General features: G+C 35.6%; 3 protein-coding genes across 3 annotated transcripts; all 3 read left to right on the top strand.

The window, feature by feature from the left end:
* The first annotated feature begins 1096 nt into the window (after positions 1–1096).
* On the top strand, positions 1097–3755 carry LOC132191320 (uncharacterized). Its single transcript, XM_059606271.2, has 3 exons — positions 1097–1403; positions 2124–2334; positions 3007–3755. The coding sequence occupies exons 2-3, from the start codon at positions 2185–2187 to the stop codon at positions 3646–3648; spliced, it is 792 nt and encodes a 263-aa protein (XP_059462254.2). The 5' UTR covers positions 1097–1403; positions 2124–2184; the 3' UTR covers positions 3649–3755.
* Positions 3756–10937: 7182 nt separating this feature from the next.
* Positions 10938–13189, top strand: LOC132192293 (L-type lectin-domain containing receptor kinase IV.2-like). Its single transcript, XM_088511234.1, has one exon. The coding sequence runs from the start codon at positions 10975–10977 to the stop codon at positions 12985–12987; it is 2013 nt and encodes a 670-aa protein (XP_088367360.1). The 5' UTR covers positions 10938–10974; the 3' UTR covers positions 12988–13189.
* Positions 13190–17591: 4402 nt separating this feature from the next.
* On the top strand, positions 17592–19723 carry LOC132192011 (L-type lectin-domain containing receptor kinase IV.1). The gene is made up of 2 exons (XM_059607186.2): positions 17592–18438; positions 18514–19723. Exons 1-2 carry the CDS (start codon positions 17592–17594, stop codon positions 19617–19619), a joined length of 1953 nt encoding a protein of 650 aa, XP_059463169.2. The 3' UTR covers positions 19620–19723.
* The last annotated feature ends 765 nt before the right edge of the window (positions 19724–20488 follow it).

Raw genomic sequence — 20488 nt, 5'->3', positions numbered from 1 at the left:
ATTTCAAAAAATTAAACTGATTAAAAAATAAATTTAATTACTTAATCAATATTTTAACATATTAGAGCATATCAAATTAGCACTTATCGCATACACAAAAGCTGGGTAGTACATCATAAACTATTTGTCGAAGAGTCTGACAAGACATTACCCAAAATTAATAAGGTTTGGTGGACCTAAGCATTAATCTAGATTGAAGACTACGTTGCTACTTCTAGAAGACTCAGGCAAGAAATTAACCAAAATAAATAAGGTGGCCTAATACATCAATCTAGAATGAGGACTTTGGAGTCCATCTGAACTTTCGTGATGTTAAGGCTTAAATCTAGAGGGAAGAATACTTAAAAAGTAGCTCGATCAGTTGAAGACTACGCCTTATAAAATATAGATTACTAGTTCGAATTTACATCCCATTTTCCTCTTACTTGTGCAAACATGTTAAAAAGAATAAAATAAAATAAAATAAAATATCTAGAGGGATTGAACCCACTTGTGTGTGTGGACGTGGGATAAGGATTTTCTTCTTTTTAGGTTCTTTGTTTTGTGATTATAATTTATTTTGTTATATTTAATGATGTATATGGTGTCTCTAAACAATGTGACAACATATTTACTATGTAACTATATACATTGTTAAATATAACAAAAGAAAATTCTACTCATAAAAATGAAGAACCTAAAATTGAGAAAATTCTAATCCCACGTCCACTTGATTTTCACGTTGAATATCTCTATAAGTAATTTGAATTAATTAAATTAAAGGGATATTCAGGAATTAATCTTGAATAGAATAATAAAATAGGAATAATAAGTACTAGTGTCATAAATAATTATTTGTAATAGTAAATTGTAGTTAAATTAAATAAGGGGTTAAATATTAATTAACAAATGATGGAAATAAAAAAAGGTGAGGGCAGTAGTGTAGTTTAAAAAAGTGAGAGGTTTGAATTAAAAAGAAAATGTACATACTGCCACGTGTGTGGCTTTGATTGGCTATATGGGGATATCTTATCCCCTTAGCCTTAGCAAAAGAAAACAAAAAAAAGGGAGGTAAAACACGTAGCCCTTTCCAATCTTTCATTTTTCTTTTCTTCTTCCCCTTCTCTCTCCCACGCCGTTGTCTCCGCTCCCCTGCATATTGCTTTACATCAGAGAGAGAGAGAGAGAGGGGGGGGAAAGAGCGAGAAACACTGTGTGCGGCTAAGATGGTGGCGATTTTGGGGCTTAGCCGACAGAGTGGGTCAAGAAAGGTGAGAAATTGGCGAGCCGAGCCGAGTGCTCGATAAGACACTCGGCTGGCCTAGAAGACGAGCTCGAGCTTGAGCTTGTGAACAGTACATACGAGCCGATCTTGAACACCTCCAACTCGCCCGATCAACGCACTTGGAGTATTTCTAAAATAGGTACGTATGATTGTACTGAGATATGTGAATATATTAGAGATAAAAAGTTACATGCATGTTGTATGGTGGAGCCTGATTTGGTTCCCCCTTGGACCCTTTCACGACAACCTTTCATTTTATGGCTGGTTGTCCGGAATAGACTTAATTAACAAGGGATAGACTGCTTAATTAGTTGGAGATATAATGAAAATGATCATTTATGTGTTTTGTAGAGGTTGTTTGGAATGTAGATCCCATTTATTAATCTTCAATTGTAGCTTTTGTAAAAGAATTTAGAGGGCTACGCTGAGCAGTCGCCTTATACATTTTCACCCAAAAAAAGAAAAAAAACAACTCAAAACTCCTTTTATCTTTACATCATTATCACACAAAGAACACTCATTCAAAGAGAATAATTTTTATAAAATAATGGAACACCAACTTGGAACACATTGACTGAAAAAGACAAAGCCAAATTATTTGCTATTCCAAATGATTCCCCACAACAATAGGCATCGGCTGGAATGAAATGTCGGTCAAAAGTGATTCTAGCACAATGAGATACGAAATTACCGTGATGCTTCCTGACTTGGAGCCTGTTTGCGTAGCCTTAAAGTGTTTTTAAGAGTTAAAAAGTCTGTTGGAAGAAAAAGTCGTCCTTCCCATAAAGTCGTGAGTCTATTGGCAGGTAGCAAGTAGGTTTGGTTCACATGCGATATTATTGTCTTCAATCTTTTTCAGCCTATAAATGATAGCCAAAGTTAAACTTGATCAAACCTGAAAACCAGAGACAGAGAGAGAGATGGCAGAATTGTTCCTTAATCAAGCGGAGAATTATGCAGACGGCCGGCCAATTTACCCTCAAGAACTGTTTCAATTCATTGCTTCCAAGACACCCTCTCATGACCTTGCGTGGGACGCCGGCACCGGAAACGGCCAGGCTGCTCGATCCGTGAGTTTCGTTTTTCCTTTCCTTCTCTCCTACAAATTCTAACATTTTGTTGTATAGGTTAATATTGGGAATTTTGTATAGGGTATTTAAACTCCTATTAGCATTAGACCAGACGAATATGAATGGAGTTTAACACTCCCAAATCATGCGGAGGAATCCAAAATATATTGGGAGAGTAAAAATAACTTAATAGAACAAATTTATTGTATCATTACTCTTTTTGTTAAGAATAAAAAAGGATAGATGCACAAGCAATAGTCTTTTCCCTACAATTGTTAGGATGAGAGACGGAAAACAAAGTGAAATCAGATATATTCTAGATCTAGATAAACTGATATTATCATTCATTAAGTAAAATATTTAAATAGACTACAATTGAACCACTCTCTCCTAAAAACAAGCACCCACTTAACCACTACTAGAATGACATGGACTATTAAGTAACTTAAACTCCTAAACTAAAGGACTCAACTTGCAACATGATAAACTAACAAACAGATAGATAATGCTCACTAAGAAATAGGAACACATTCTGCATTGTTTCTTACACTTTTATTATAAGGAATAAGGATGTCCTATCTTGCCCAAGCAACATAGAGACATATAATTGTCATGTCATTGCTCATTGGTGTCGATTAGAGACATGTAATTCCAGTTTAACCATATTTGCAGTTAGCTGAGATGTACAAGAATGTGATAGCCACAGATACAAGCCCAAAACAGCTCTCATTGGCGCCGAGGCTACCCAATATAAGATACCAACAAACCCCTCCCACCATGTCTATAGCCGAGGTTGAAAGAAATGTTGCCGCCGAATCAAGCATCGATGTTGTGACTATTGCTGTGGCCCTCCACTGGTTCGACCTTCCTAATTTCTATCAACAAGTGAAATGGGTGCTCAAAAAACCCCATGGTGTCATTGCTGCATGGACCTACTTCATCCCACAAGTCAATGACTCAGTCGACGCAGTCCTCCATCGCTATTACAACACTGTTGATCCCTATTTGGAGCCGCCAGTTAAATTAGTAGAGGACAAGTATAGAAGCATCGATTTTCCATTTGAGCCGGTGGATGGAGTTGATCACACTGGGCCATTTCAGTTTGAGACTGAAAAATTGATGGATTTGGATCATTATTTCACCTACTTAAGATCATGGTCAGGGTATCAAACGGCGAGGGAGAAGGGTGTGGAGCCTTTGAGCGATGGTGTTGTTGAGGAATTTAAGCATGCTTGGAGTACTGAAGATGGACAAGACCAGAAGACTGTCAAGTTTCCAATTTCTTTGAGGATTGGACGAGTGGGGAATTTGTAGAATCAATGCGTAAGAAATTCTCTAGGATATTAAAGTGTGGCCTATATATGTCACATGTATTTATTGTGGTTTAAATTCAACATAATAAAACACTGCGTTTCCTAATATATTATTATTTTGATGTGCTAAGAGCTACCTTAATACTATTTTGCGCAGCATTATTTTTTGTTGTGAAAAAAAAAAAAAAAGTTATACAAATTACATAGGACGCTGTGACACTGGTGTACGTGTACGTCAGAGATGCCTCTTCCGATAATAAAAACCGGACAATTAAAAAGGTTGGTTGTCTGTAAAAACTACGCAACAAGAAAACATTACAGAAGAAAACAATGGTTTTGAAAAATGTCCGGTTATGCCAAAGTTTTTTTTGTATAGTGAGAAGTATTATTATAGTTGGTGGGTGATGCGTCTTGTCGTTGTTCCTCACAGGAACTCGTATACTGTGTGGTACTGTGGCAGTGTGGCTTTGGTGTTGGAGAAAGTATGAGCTGGTTCAAAAGAAAAGGCCGTGGTAAATCGATTTGCCCGCGTCTCTATGAGGTGAAAGTCAAAAGCTTGCCCATTTGGGTCCCTCCCGTTTCTTCTCCGACATCAATTACTAGCCGCCATTGTCATTTCTCGGTATATTTTTCAAAGGACTTGAAAAAGGTAATGAATTAGAATGGTAAGTAGATTTGATTCATGTGAGAAAATAATAAGGCTTTCATATGAAAAAGTGGGAAAAAAAATTGTTTTATAACGATATTTTTATTTAAATAATAATAAAAAATAATTAATGTAATGTAGAAAGTAAGAATGTTGAAATTAATTTTAAGAGAAATAATTGTCTTTTTTTTAAGTCATTTGCCAAACACACCCGTTTAGGATAACTGATGAAAGTTACCTTGCATGTGACTTGTGAGTAGCAGCAGAATCATATATTTTTAGGTACACTCTACTGCAATGCCGGGAAATCGTTCATTATAAGATTCAGCTGCCAGTTACAAGATTTTCTGATTGTAGGAAACTTGTGAGCTAGGGCTCCCACTGCCCCGCCATGCCAATCCGATAAGGATTGTACGTGCGAATGTAACATTTTCATATTATCTCAAATTTTTAAAATTATTATTATATTTGAAGTAATAATTATTGAATTTTGATCTATTAATAATTTTAAATGTTACATTACATTTAAAAAAAAATTAATCTTCTTTATATTATTGCTCCGTCTAGATGATGAGTAGATGTGTTTGGAAACTGAGAAAGTATATGAGCTATGAGATTTACTAGTCAAAATGTCATAGCTATGGTAAATCGATTTGCGCACTTCTATTTCTTCTCCGACATCAACCAGCCGTCCTTGTCATTATTTCTATGAAACTGTTTAGGGTAACTTTCATCTCTACTCCTGCATGTGACTAGCTAGCTTGCATGCGTAAGCAGAATCATATATCTTTCTAAACTCTACTGCCATGCCAGGAAATCGTCCATGGTAATTAGATTCTGTGCTATTCTCTTTCATAATAATCTTATAAATTCCAAAATTCTCATTCTCCCAAAAAAAGCACACAAATGGTAGCCAAATGATTCCCCACAGCAATAGCCGACTCCCATCTATTCCCTTGTGGGCCTTGTCATTATTTTCATTCCACAAAAGAACAGTATTTTAAAGAACAAAATACGTTTATTCATTAATTTTTATTGAAATACAAAAGAACACTTAATTGAATACCGACCAAATTTTAATCCTAGCTAAGTTGACTAATTTTGGGTTAAACCTATTATTAAATTATAAAATAACACTAACTCTTAAAATTTAATATAAATATAAAATTATTTCAAATAACTTAAATAAAACTAATATTCTAAATAAAAGTGGAAGCCTAAATTATTTATTTATTTTTGATCTTCATCATTTCTACTTTGATATTTCTTTCTTATGTATGGTTTTGTGGATCTCCTTAGTGAGTAGTCCTTGATGTCGATGCAAAGTCTTGGATTTCTGCTCTAAAATTTCTTTGACGTTGCCAATTTGAAGACTTTTGTATACCATGCCAAAACCTCAAACATCAAGCAAGTTGGTTTTTTTTTTTTTTTTTTTATCGAAATTGTCGCTCAAGTTGTTGCTACCAAAGTATTCTATTTTGAATATTTTTGATATATGCTCTTAAGCTATGATAAAAGGGAGAGAAGGGTCTGTGTAATTGCTCAAAAAAGCTAGAAAGAAACTTGCTACGAACCTAAGTCCGTAATGGAATAATTTAGGCTTTTAGAAGAAACGTAGACCTCACAAAGCAAGAGCTAATTTAGATTAATTATTCTCTTTCCTTTATTCATAACATTACAATTTTTAAATAAAGGAGTTATTACAATATTCCCAAGAAAAATTAGGGCCAATTCATTAATATTCAAGACTCTTATGAAAATTCGTACTTAATATGACTAGATTTGACTTATACTGCTTATTGTGGAAACAACACTAACAAGGAAATAAAAAGAATAACGATTACATAAAATAGTTATTACCTAGAAATTTATTTCTCCAAATCAAGAGAGGATCGCAACAAAACTATGCACAGCAAATTAAAAACCTTGGAAAATGAGCTCAATTAGGCCAATTAAAAAAAATAAAAATAAAAAATATTAAAAAAAATTAGGAATATTTTGATCTTTTTAGGTATTGCCGTTAGAAGTTAATGGCTAAATCTGACGTAGGGGTTCAGATTGACTGGAATTGAAAGTTGAGGAGTTCAAATTAAGATGTTTTGAAGTTTGGGGTCTTGTCAAATCGCGTAATAATTCAAGAGTATAAAATAAAGTTTCTCCTAATTTTAACTTTAATGTTGATGGTGATGCATGAAATTTCTAAGGGGTCCTTGACGTTTCCAATTTGAAGACTTTTTGTAAACCATACAGATCAAATTAAAGACTTCAGAGGATGAGCTCAATTAGGCCAATTATGTCTTCAGTTTTGGAGATCCAAGCTTCATATATAAATTTTTTTTTTAAAAAAATGGTGCACATCCATGACAAATTATAGGCAATTACATTGCAGTATAAAATGATCCAAAAGTATTCTTGTGTTAACCAAAGGCATGGTTAACAATTTAAAGGTTACCCTTAAACTAACCTCTAAAGTTGCATCACCATCTCAAGTGATTGTTGTTGAATCATAAAATAAGCACTTTCTTACCTGATTCCTCAGTTTATTCATTTCTTCAAAAGCCTTTTTTTTTATTATTATCCGTCACACAATTTAAAATGCACTTAGTACTAAGCACGAACTAACACATTTTTATTTTATTTTATTTTATTTTATTACATGACTAATCCACCCATATGATTCTTTTGATTATTTAGTCAAAATCATATCCCTTTCTATGCAATTAATCAAATTAAATGGAAGGGTAGAGAATAAATCAAGTAGTGTAGACAACAAGAAATTGAAAGAACTCCGCTTAGTGTGACCTGCTTCTAAAGAAGAAAACAAATGCACGTTACTCTTTTCCGAAGGCTCCTAATAAATAATTGTTTCTTTTTAACAGAAAATAACTAGGAAATGAAGATCCCACGTGGTTGGCCTTTGTGGAATATTAGGAATCACAGCTAGCACACATATATAAATAAAAACCTTTTTTTTTTTAAAAGACTGAAAGTGTTAATCATTGAGCTCACAGCCTTATCACTTGGGGTTCTCTTCTCTTTGTAATATACCTTTGGCTCTCTTTTCCTCTTCCTTTCCCTTCTACGTCTGTTTGGATTTATTTTTTTTAAAAAAAAAAAAAATATTAAAAAACACTTTTTAATTTTTTTTTATGCTTTTATTTTTATCATTTGCTGGAAAAAAAGAAAAAAAAGAAAAAAAAAAAAAAGGCAGACGAGCAGTGCATCTTAGGTGGACTGCCACTGGGCCACAAATCAATTACGGATCACTGGATTTCTTTGGAGGATTGAGAATGAGATATGAACACGAGTGAGACGAATTGTCTGCGTGAATTTGTGACGAGAGACATGACAAGTGGAAACAATTGACTCGTTTTTTGTTTTGCACATGCGGCCATGCTTCTTCTCGAATGGCGGCTGTGAATATGACCATGTGGCCACTACCCTCCAATTCCATCATCCCCCCACTATGGAGTGTGGACCATAGTCATTGCAACTTGTATCATTATAAATTATAATACGAAGAATCATATGATTTTTAGTAATATTATTATATGTTTGTCATAATTATAATAATGTGATAATAAAAATTAGTTATTGATTTTTTTTTTATTTGTAAGTATTAGTTTAATAGTTAATTTTTACAGTTTTATATCAAAAAATTGTAAGATATGACCGTGTACTAAATTCATGTAATTTAGACTTTGTTTGTTTTTGCTTAAAATATTTATTGAAAAATGTTTTTATTTTTATTTTTTGTATTTTCCGGTCTTTGATGTGACCGAAAATATTTTTAGTTTAAATAAAATAATTCTTTTGTTTTGGAAAATAGTTTCTAGTTTTAAATTTTAAATTTTGTTTCCTCGCTAATTTTTCGTACAAGCCAAAAATTAAAAAAATATATATTTTACATCGAAACAAGCGGAGAATATAATTTTTACCATAATTATGTCTCCACCGGAAATGACATGATAAGAAGGAACAGACTAAAAATATTTTTTGAAAATTCTCTCTTTTTTTCAAATATATATATATAATTTTGATGAAAATATTTATCACCCGAGACAACATAGTTTTTACTAAACCTAATTATGTCTCCGTTGGGAAAAACTGACTTTGGGATCATGTCATGTGGCTGCTACTTAAAAATTGTTGTCCATCATGAAATGCCCCAAGTTCTAAAGGTAGAGCGATTGTAAGCAATTGTAACATATTGATATTAAAAATTTATTGTTGACCAATAGTAATATTTCTTACTATTTACCTCAAACAATAACATGGATCATACCTATGGAAAAACAACTTCCAAACAAAGCACTGCAATAAAATTCTAATGTAATTTCCATTGAGAAAATCATCCTTAAATCCACTAATTTGCACCATAACAATGATCCTATAGTTCCTTGTGAATCCAACTTTACCCAAAGTAATACATCATAAATCCACCTTACCCTTACAGTGAAGATTATAGAATCATACAGATTTATAAACCCGATTTTTACAAGGAATTTTTACAAGAAATTCCTAGTCTTATTCGAAACCTCAAATCCTCTCATTAATCATTAAACACCAATTTGCATTGCTTATTGATAAATTGAAATCTAACATGTAAGGTCTTAGATAGGTTACCTAATATGTGTTAATCATTATCTATTTACCTAAATTCATAACCGAAACATCATCAATACATTAATTCCTCAAAATCAAAGAGTCGTCTAGTGCATCAATCCAATTTTCGATCGTCAAAGCAAACTCAAGGCTTGTCCCAATTTTCGGCTAACACAATAAGAACCCAAAAATTATCTTCCAATTATCCAATCACTTAATAACCCACTAAATTTCAAAATAGCAATTTCCTTCATCTTTTACATTAATCTTAATAAAACCACAAATCCGCATTCTCCTTGATACTAAGAACACATCTATTTTAGGTTATAAATTTCGGGGTATTACACATCATTAGACAACTAAGGACTAATTTTCTTCAAACTTTAATCATTACAATTCTTGAAAGCAAATTATATAAAGCCAATATGCATAAAGTATCCCCCCGTTAAACCTCTCTCTTTGTAGTTTATATGCATAATAATCCTTTTGTAGAAATTGAGCATGACTTAGTGGGCTGCAGCGAATACCAACATTAAGCAGCAGATAAATACTTCTAGATCTTGAGATTATTAAAGGATCTAAGAAATCTTCTTCATAAAAGTTAGATGCTATTTAGGTTTTGAAGGAAAACAAATAAGAAACTCAACTCTGAGTAATTCTTATTAAACAAACTCAATAATAATCCAAATTTGAATTGTTAAAGGCTATAAGCATATATTTATAACCCAAGACTCCTAGTCCTAAGATAACAATGAAATAAAGTTAATTTAAAAGTTTATGAAAGACGAGTAAACTAAATAAAAGACTAAAAAAAAATCTAATTCAAATAAAGACCGAAAGATAAGGAGTCCGGCTATCAAGCTGCCAAGAGTCAGACAAGTGTCTGCTAAAGTTTGATGTGGCTTTATTAAAAAAAAAAGGGTTAAATACTCCAAACCCCCTCTGGGGTTTCCCAACTTTATTTTTTTCCTCCCTGGGGTTTCATTTTTATCACAGGAGGTCCTTGTGGTATAGACCAAGTTAGTCCTCCGTCAGTTGACCGTTAGTTGACTTAACGAAATTTCACGTGGACCAATCACATGTTGACATGTGGCACATATTTAATTTAATTTTCTTTTTTAAAAAAAGTATTTTCTAAAAAAAAAAAACAAAAACAAAAAGAAAAAAGATTGGGGGTGGCCGAGCCACCCCCTTGGCCCTTGGAGCCTTGGGGGTGGCCGAAACCACCCCCAGTGGGTACCGGGGGTGGCTCGGCCACCCCCATGGAGCCTAGGGGTGGTTTCGGCCACCCCCTTGGTGCCCAGGGGGTGGCTCGGCCACCCCCAAATGGCCAAGGAGCCACCCCCAATTTATTTATTTATTATTTTTTTTAAAAAAAAAATTTAAGGAAGTGCCACGTGTCAACATGTGATTGGTCCACGTGGAATTCTGTTAAGTCAACTAATGGTCAACTGACGGAGGACTAACTTGGTCTATTATCAAAATCACAGGGACCTCTTGTGATAAAAATGAAACTCCAGGGAAAAAAAAATAAAGTTGGGAAACCCCAGGGGGTTTGGAGTATTCAACCAAAAAAAAAAAAGTTGGGAAACCCCGGGGGTTTGGAGTATTTAACCAAAAAAAAAAAAATTGTAGGAAAATCTCTCTTCCTAGTCCTGTTAGATTTTTTTTTTTGGTTAAATTTTTATGAGTTAATATTTAGTTTCTAATGCCTCAAAATTTATTTTTGAATTTAAAACTAAAACCTAAGGGTAAAAAATTAATCATTTAGGAATTATATCACCCAAAAGTGATTTAATCATTCTAAATTTTGTTCTCACCTCAAATTTAATACTAATACCTCAAACTTAAATTCTCCTTTAATATTTTATCTTCTTCAATTAAAAAAAAAAAAAAGAAAAAAGAAAAAGAAGGTCTGACACTTGAGGCAGCCGTAAATCACTACTCAAAGATAAGATATTCACCGATGCTGGGCAAGTTGACGGTGACTTGGTGGTTGACCAATCGAATTTGGGATGCTGATAAAAGGGGACCTATTTTCGTGAGAAGAGCGACTTATGCAAAAAAACAATTGCCATGTTTCCCAAACTTGCAATCCTGCTGCCTCTCCTCGTGAGCTTTGTAGCCTCTGAAGATACCAGCTTTCTCTTCAATGGGTTTAGATCGGGAAATCTAAGCCTAGACGGCATAGCTGAAATCACCCCTAATGGCCTTTTGAGGCTCACCAATGACACCAAACAGCAAAAGGGTCATGCTTTCTACCCCAATCAGGTCAGCTTCAAGAAATCCTTGAATGGCACCGCTTCCTCCTTCTCTACTACCTTTGCATTTGCTATCATTTCTGAATATCCCACTTTGAGCGGCCATGGCATTGCTTTTGTTGTTGCTCCCACAAGAGGGCTCCCAGGATCTCTCCCAAGCCAGTACCTTGGCCTTTTCAATGGTAACAACAACGGTAATGACACCAACCATGTTTTCGCCGTAGAGCTCGATACCATCCAGAGCAGCGAGTTTGCTGACATCAATGATAACCATGTTGGGATTGATATAAATGGGTTGAAGTCAAGCAAAGCTTTTCGCGCAGGATATAATGCCGACAACAATGGTGGGTTTAGGAACTTGAGTCTTATCAGCGGCCGCCAAATGCGAGTTTGGGTGGAATATGATGGTGTCGAGAAGAAAATCGAGGTCACTATGGCTCCAATTAATGTCGGAAAACCCAAAACTCCGCTCTTGTCTTTGTTCAGTGATCTTTCACCCATCATTGAAGACAACATGTATGTTGGCTTCTCTTCCTCAACCGGCTCAGTCCTAACAGCCCATTATGTTACGGGATGGAGCTTTAAGGTGAACGGCCTGGCTCCAGAACTTGTTCTCTCTCAACTTCCCAAGCTGCCACGGATTGGAGGTAAACCCAGATCTAAATTTTTGACAATTGGGTTGCCTGTGATTATTGTCAGTTTAGTCTCCGTAGCAATTTCAGCTGTAGTTTATTTCATAAAAAGGAAAAGGAAGTTTGCAGAATTGCTAGAAGACTGGGAGCTTCAATATGGCCCTCACAGATTCAAATTCAAAGATCTTTATATTGCCACAAAAGGATTTAGGGACAAAGAGCTGTTGGGTGCCGGTGGATTTGGTAGGGTGTATAGAGGTATACTACCTACCTCAAAAATTGAGATTGCAGTGAAGAGGGTCTCCCATGACTCAAAGCAGGGGATGAAAGAATTTGTTGCAGAAATTGTAAGCATTGGTCGGCTTCGTCACAGGAATTTAGTTCCACTCTTGGGGTATTGCCGGCGCAAGGGAGAGCTGCTTTTGGTGTACGACTACATGCCCAACGGCAGCCTAGACAAGTACCTCTTCGACCAACCTGAGGTTACACTGAGCTGGAGCCAGAGATTTAGAGTAATAAAAGGTGTAGCATCGGGGCTGTTTTATCTGCATGAAGAATGGGAGCAGGTTGTTATTCACAGAGATGTCAAGGCTAGTAATGTCTTGCTAGATGGTGAATTGAATGCCAGATTAGGAGACTTCGGCCTTGCAAGATTATATGACCACGGAACTGCTCCTCGAACTACCCATGTGGTCGGAACTTTTGGGTATCTTGCGCCGGAGCATAGTCGAAGCGGCAAGGCCACGACAGGCACCGATGTGTTTGCTTTCGGGGCGTTTTTGCTTGAGGTTTCTTGTGGAAAGAGACCAATAGAGCCAAGAGGAGCAGCAGATGACGTCCTTCTGCTTGATTGGGTGTTTTCTCATTGGAACCGAGGCGAAATTCTTGCGGCAAGAGATGTAAGATTGGGTGCAGATTATGTAGCAGAGGAAGTAGAGCTTGTTTTGAAACTTGGGTTGCTCTGTTCCCATTCAGAGCCTACTGCTAGGCCAAGCATGCGCCAAGTAGTGCAGTTCTTGGAGGGTGATTTTCCTCTTCCAGAGTTATCATCGCTTGGCCTTTGTGCCAACGGCTTAACATTTATGCATCATAAGGAAAGTGGTTTCAGTGATTTTGCCATGTCCTATCCGTCTTCAGGTGATAGGTTTACACAGTCCTCTTTTGCTGCAGAGTCACTTCTCTCAGGAGGTCGCTGATTCTAAAAACTTTTGTTTGAGTTTGTTAGTAATGATCTTTGAAATGATCGTAGTAGATAGTTTGTTTTCAGGCAGTGCAGTATATTTATTATTGATGTGCAAACATGGGCAAGATGAGCTCCCTGGGTTGATGGGGCCTTCTGTGTTCATTTATTTTGCAACTTTGCATCCTGCAGAATAATTCATCAGCGTTTTGGATTTAGATTGGATGTCATTGTTAAGGAATTAATTTTTTTTTGTTTTTTCCAACCCTTGAATATATCCTCGGATGAAGACTAGAGATTAGATTTATATAATGAAAGTCGTACTCGGTAGTCGGCATGAACTGAAAAAGAGAGAAGCAAAGATCTTAAAATATTAGTTGAAAAAGAGTAGGAAGATCTATCATATTTGCTTGACCACATTTCAGCTTAATTCTATAACATTTTGCATTGAAATCGACTCTTTCCATTTTTCGCGACCAAAAAGTAAAATACCATCAATTCTTTTGACAAAATTATACTTTATTCATGACAATTACGCTAACTTTTCATTATTTCAACGTCCATTTAGTATCTTTCGTTAATTGACCATATCTACTCCAATTTCATTCCGTAGCTTTCACGGCATTCATAATTTAGACCACATCACTCTCCAATCCGATTTTCTATAGTCCCAAATCTTGACTAAATTTCAGTACATGTTGTGCACTGCAGCCAATACCTCCATAACTACCTATTCTAAGATGCCAATTTGGTTGTACTCTTTGTTGCAAGTATATATCCCTCATGATCCCTCACAATGACGCCTATGAAATTCGTTTGTTGATAGTATGAAATGCCACATTTCAATTCATCTTTATGGGACTCCTTAGTGGTTTGAATTTCCGTAATTTTTGACCCCCATTAATTTGAGTTGAAGATTAAGATGACACAAGAAAGTATGAAATTGGTTTGTTGATAGTATGAAATGCCACATTTCAATTCATCTTTATGGGACTCCTTAGTGGTTTGAATTTCCGTAATTTTTGACCCCCATTAATTTGAGTTGAAGATTAAGATGACACAAGAAAGTATGAAATTGGTTTGTTGATAGTATGAAATGCCACATTTCAATTCATCTTTATGGGACTCCTTAGTGGTTTGAATTTCCGTAATTTTTGACCCCCATTAATTTGAGTTGAAGATTAAGATGACACAAGAAAGTATGAAATTGGTTTGTTGATAGTATGAAATGCCACATTTCAATTCACCTTTATGGGACTCTTAGTGGTTTGAATTTCCATAACTTTTGACCCCATTAATTTGAGTTGAAGGATGAAGATGACCCAAGAAAGTAAGAGAAGCAATCAAAGCATGCATACTCTGTTGCTAATCACCTTGGATTGGGCCTCGGTGCCGGTTCAGATTTAATTTCACTATATATATATATATATATATATATATATGAAAAATTTGAAATTAAATTTAAACCATTAAAAAAATTATAATACTTTTTTTTTTTTTTACAAACATGGGCCAAATCCAAATATCTGATTGGTAGCATTTGAGTTGGGGGTGTCGGAGATTGTTGCAGAATTGGTAGACCAGCCTTGAAAATTAGGAGGCCTATGTCTGTGCCCCTGCCCATTCCACGGATTGAAGAATTAGAGTTGGGCTGAGAGCCACCATTTGGCCCATATAAGGGACAATCTGGGCTTTCCGTAATAATTAGTTATCACAGGAAAGCTTCACCAAAAATGGATGGGGAAGATTTATTAAGATAGGATTATCGGAAGATGTCTATGTGGGTTGAGAAGTGTTAGAGAGTCAAACAAATAAATTCAGAAAAAATTTTAAACTGACGTGGCAATGGTTTTTAAATTAAAAAAATGCAATTTTCTCTCTCTTGTTTGATACTCACGGTCTGCTATGTCAATTTGAAAATTTTTCTGAGTTCATTTATTTGGTTCTCTAGTATTTTTCATGTGGGTTTGTTGGGTTGATCGTAGATTGGGAGGAACCTTGGCACCTCACATTCGTCTCGATGAATTTGGTTACTTCTATATTTATTATAGGGAATGTTCACAAATCTTCATGTGTTTTGACATTACTTTTTAATGTTCAAAAACTCGTAATTTGAGTATGGAATTTTTAACTTTTTACAATGTTTTTTATCTATTAGAATTTTTTATTAAATCTGGTCAAAATATCATAAATATCCATATTTTTTTGTTATAAAAATTTAAAAGAAAAAATTGTTAATATTCATGCATTGGTCGAAATTTAATAGACGTGCAATTTAAAATTACATGCATGTAATGAGTTATCACAAAAGATTTAGTTGATAGAAATATGTAAATTTAATCACTTAATCAATATTTTAACACTTTCTTTCACGTGTGAGTTCAAACTCTTTTTAATAAGTGAAGCTCAACACGTGGAATATTTAATTTAAATGGAGTGAATTGACGGAATTAAGGTTTGATCTCAGGACATTTAACTTTGATAGCATATCAAATTACCAATTATCTCAAAAGCTTAAACTAATAAAAAAAATAAAATTTACTTGACCAATATTTTAACATATTCATATCAAATCCACACACTCATCTAATACACAAGCTGGGTCCTACATCATAAACTATTTGTTGAAGAGTCTGACAAGACATTACCCAAAATTAATAAGGTTTGGTGGACCTAAACATTAATCTAGATTGACGACTACTTTGCCACTTCTAGAAGACTTAGGAAAGAAATTAACCAAAATAAATAAGGTGGCCTCATGCATCAATCTAGAATAAGGACTTTGGAGTACGTCTGAACTTTTGTGATGTTAAGGCTTAAATCTAGAAGAAAGAAGAAAGAATATCTAAAAGGTAACTCGATTCATTGGAGACAATGACTTATGAAGTAGAAATTACTAATTCAAATTTATATTCCTTTTTCTTCCCACTTGTGCAAATATGTTATAAAAAAAAAAAAAAAATCTAGAAGGATTGAACCCACTTGTTTGTGTGGACGTGAGATAAGGATTTTCTCTATTTTAGGTTCTTTGTTTTATAATTATAATTTTATTTTTTTTTATATTTAATGATATATGTGGTGTCTTTAAATAATGTGACAACATATTTATTATGTAACTATATACATCGTTAAATATAACAAAATAAAATTATAATCATAAAAACGAAGAACATAAAATTGGAAAAATCCTTATCCCACGTCCACACACACGAGTGGGTTCATTCCCTCTAGATTTTTTTTTTTTTTTTTTTCGAGCCTAGTCATCAGATTTGCTATATCCACTCACTCCTTCGGTGAATCTGTGTTATCCAAAGGCTAAATTAAATATAAAAGATGTTCAATAGTCCTTGTTCGTGGCATATTGTTTGTTGCCCTCTTTGTAGGAAATTGGTGTCCACGACCTTAAACGGTGTGGATTAGTCATGGTGAAGAAGATATTCCACTGCAATCAATTGTTCATGGACATGAGAAAAATTTACCACTTTTCCAAACTCCTATTAAAGCACCAAATAGAGATGATCGACTTGGACAAGATTGTCATGACACCTGCAACAAAGTCTCCATCTGGCTTTACAATGCCGTGTTAAATAAGCATGATGGAGACATTCAAATGCAGTGTTTCAAGGACATTTTGAAATTTGCTGCCAAGGGTCTAGAAATTTGAAAATTTTCATTTTATCTTCAACTTAAAATTCAAAGAATGTCATTGCCATGGGGTCCAGTTGCACTTTGCAAATTAAATTACACATTGGTCTTCATAGAAAAAAAGGGCACTGGATCTGTGGCTTCTACCGTGAGCATCACAACTCGCAACCAGACGAAGACAAATTTCTGCCATTGTTGTTCTAGAAGGGCTGCTGATCGTGTGGCTGCTACTTTCACATCAGCTTACATCATTCCACGATGACTATGGAGCATATCAGATTAATTGGCATGTTCTCTTGGCTCTAAGCCAACTCTTCTCGAAGGTGATTCTCTTATTATTGAGAAAGCTTCAAAACTGTCAGATCTTATGAAAGAATGGAGGATAGAATGCTGTTGAAATAATGATGATATGAGAATATTGAGAAAAATGAAAGTAAAGAATTTACGGATGATTTTGTGTTAGACACTTATATTTACCACTTAGAATTTTTTTAAGGGTTACATTGTACTGATTAACTTGATTTGTCTATAATACAAATGTCCCTATTTATAGGGTCTAAATACAAGTTTAGTAATTAATTTCCTTTGATTTGATTACAGTCCCAATATTTAATTATAATTAGCCCATAAATAGAGAATATTTAATATCAATATAATTATAAAATATATTATATTTTCTGTATATTCTAACAATGGTATAATTAGTCCTCTTAAACTATCTTCCTAGTTTGAAAGGCATCTAAACTCAGCACTCAGCCGAAAAACAAATTGAAGGGCTCACCTTGCATCACATTGTACTTGTGGTTATCTCCCTTTTTCTTCGTTTTTGTACTATTTGTTAAAAGTCTTGTTTGTAGCTTTCCCCCTCCTTTTCCCTGTCTTAATCTGATCAAAAAAAAAAAAAAAAAAAAAACCCAACACTACATGTCTTAAGCTGGGAAGTGGAACTATGAAACGGTGAAAACAGGGGAGCTGATGCAAAATAAAGACATGTTGTCCAACCTAGTATTCCTTCTGCTTCTGCTAATTAGCTCAGTAGCCTCAGAAGATACCAGCTTCACCTACCTCGGCTTTCAATCGTCAAATCTAAGCCTTGACGGCATAGCCAGTATCACTTCTACTGGCCTTTTGAAGCTCACTAATGACACCAAACAGCAAAAGGGTCATGCTTTCTACCCCAATCCAATAACCTTCAAGAACTCGTCCAATGGCACCGCTTCCTCCTTCTCTACCACCTTTGTATTTGCTATCATTTCTGAATATCCCACTTTTAGCAGTCATGGGTTTGCTTTCGTGATTGCTCCCACAAGAGGGCTCCCAGGAGCTCTGCAAGCACAGTACCTTGGCCTTTTCAATAATAGCAACGATGGTAATTCCACCAATCATGTTGTCGCCATAGAGCTCGATACCATCCTGAACAGCGAGTTTAAGGACATCAATGATAACCATGTTGGGATTGATATTAATGGGATGACGTCCAAGAAATCTGCTGCCGCAGGATATTATGATGATAACAATGGTGCGTTTAGGAATCTGACTCTTATCAGTGGCCGCCAAATGCAAGTGTGGGTGGAATATGACGGTGTCGAGAAGAAAATTGAGGTCACTTTGGCTCCAATTAATGTCAGAAAACCCAAGACTCCGCTCTTGTCTTTGTCCTATGATCTTTCACCGGTCATTAAAGACAACATGTATGTTGGCTTCTCGTCCTCAACCGGCTCAATTCTAACAGCCCATTCTGTTTTGGGTTGGAGCTTTAAGGTGAACGGCCAGGCTCCAGAACTTGATCTCTCAAAACTTCCCAAGCTGCCTCGGATTGGAGGTAAACCCAGATCTAAATTTTTGACAATTGGGTTGCCTGTGATTATTGTTAGTTTAGCCTCGGTAGCAATTTCAGCTGTAGTTTATCTCGTAAGAAGGAAGAAGAAGTTTGCAGAATTGTTAGAAGACTGGGAGATTCAATATGGGCCTCACCGATTCAAATACAAAGATCTTTATATTGCCACAAAAGGATTTAGGGACAAAGAGCTGTTGGGTGCCGGTGGATTTGGTAGGGTGTATAGAGGTATACTGCCTACCTCAAAAATTGAGATTGCAGTGAAGAGGGTCTCCCATGAATCAAGGCAGGGAATGAAACAATTTGTTGCAGAAATTGTAAGCATTGGTCGGCTTCGTCACAGGAATTTGGTACCACTCTTGGGTTATTGCCGGCGCAAGGGAGAGCTGCTTTTGGTGTACGACTACATGCCCAACGGCAGTCTAGACAAGTATCTTTTCGACCAACCAAAGGTTACCCTGAGCTGGAGCCAGAGATTCCGAATAATCATAGGTGTTGCATCGGGGCTGTTTTATCTACACGAAGAATGGGAGCAAGTTGTTATTCACAGAGATGTCAAGGCTAGTAATGTCTTGCTTGATGGTGAATTGAATGCCAGATTAGGAGACTTCGGTCTTGCAAGATTATATGACCATGGAACTGATCCTCAAACAACCCATCTGGTTGGAACTCTTGGGTATCTTGCGCCGGAGCATTGTCGAAGCGGTAAGGCCACCCCAGGAACCGATGTGTTTGCTTTCGGGGCATTTTTGCTTGAAGTTGCTTGTGGCAAGAGACCGATAGAGCCACGGGGGGCTGCAGATGATGTCCTTCTGCTTGATTGGGTGTTTTCTCTTTGGAACCGAGGCGAAATTCTCGAAGCGAGGGATGCGAGTTTGGGTGCAGATTATGTAGCAGAGGAAGTAGAGCTGGTTTTGAAACTTGGGTTGCTCTGCTCTCATTCAGAGGCTGCAGCTAGGCCAAGCATGCGCCAGATTGTGCAGTTCTTGGAGGGCGAATTTCCTCTTCCAGAGTTATCATCGCTTGGCCTTTGTGCGACCGGCTTAACATTTGCGCATAATAAGGAAGGCGGTTTCAGTGATTTTGCCATGTCCTATCCGTCTTCAGGGGACAGGTTCACGCAGTCATCTGTTGCTAAAGAGTCGCTTCTCTCAGGCGGTCGCTGATTCTAAATGCTTTTGTTTGAGTTTGTTAGTACTAGTAGTGAGTGAGCTTATGAGTAATGATCTTTGAAATGATTGTAGTGAAGTAGTAGATAGTTTGTTTTAAGGCACTGAAATATATATTTATTGATGTGTAAACTTGGACAAGATAAGATATTTGGGTCGATGGGGCCTTCTGTGATAGTGTGATCATATACTTTCCAACTTTATGTTGAAAGATTTTCAAAATTAATATATATATATAATTTTTAAAATTGAAAGTTTTAAAATTAAAGATTTTAAAAAGTATTTAATAAAGAGAGTTTCACATTGAAAAAAGAGAAAGTGTAGTTAGCATTTATAAGACCCGATGAATTTTAAACATATAGAAATGCTTGGGTGTAAATACTTGTTTAAAAACAGGATCCTATCTATATATCAAATGGACAGAAGGATCCTAAGGATCCTAATTCACTTGTTTTTATACTCTAGTCACCTTACGCATGTGGGTACTAGGTCACTAGTGTCGCTTTTGTTGCGCCTTGATGGTGCACTTGGCACAAAGCATCGAAGTTCCAAACACTCTGATCATCTCCATTCATTTTTGTACCGACATGATTGTTCTATTTTTGTATTGCTAACAATTTCGATTTTCTATTTGTTTTCATTTTCTAACACTTTGCATGCTCCAAAATTATTGGTCGGTGTTTTGGATTTATATTGGATGCCACAGTTAAGGGAGATCTATCATACCTGCTTAGCACATTTCCACTTAATCCTATAACAGTTTGCATGAAAGTGCCTTTTTCTTTTTTAATTTCCTCTCTCTCTTGGACCAAAAATTAAAACAATTTTGACCTATTAAACCCAAATATGGCTACACCATTGGGTAT

This window comes from Corylus avellana, chromosome 10, assembly GCF_965113065.1.
Source record: "Corylus avellana chromosome 10, dhCorAvel1.hap1.2, whole genome shotgun sequence".
Lineage (NCBI taxonomy): Eukaryota > Viridiplantae > Streptophyta > Magnoliopsida > Fagales > Betulaceae > Corylus > Corylus avellana.
This window is presented reverse-complemented; position numbering and strand designations above follow the sequence as displayed.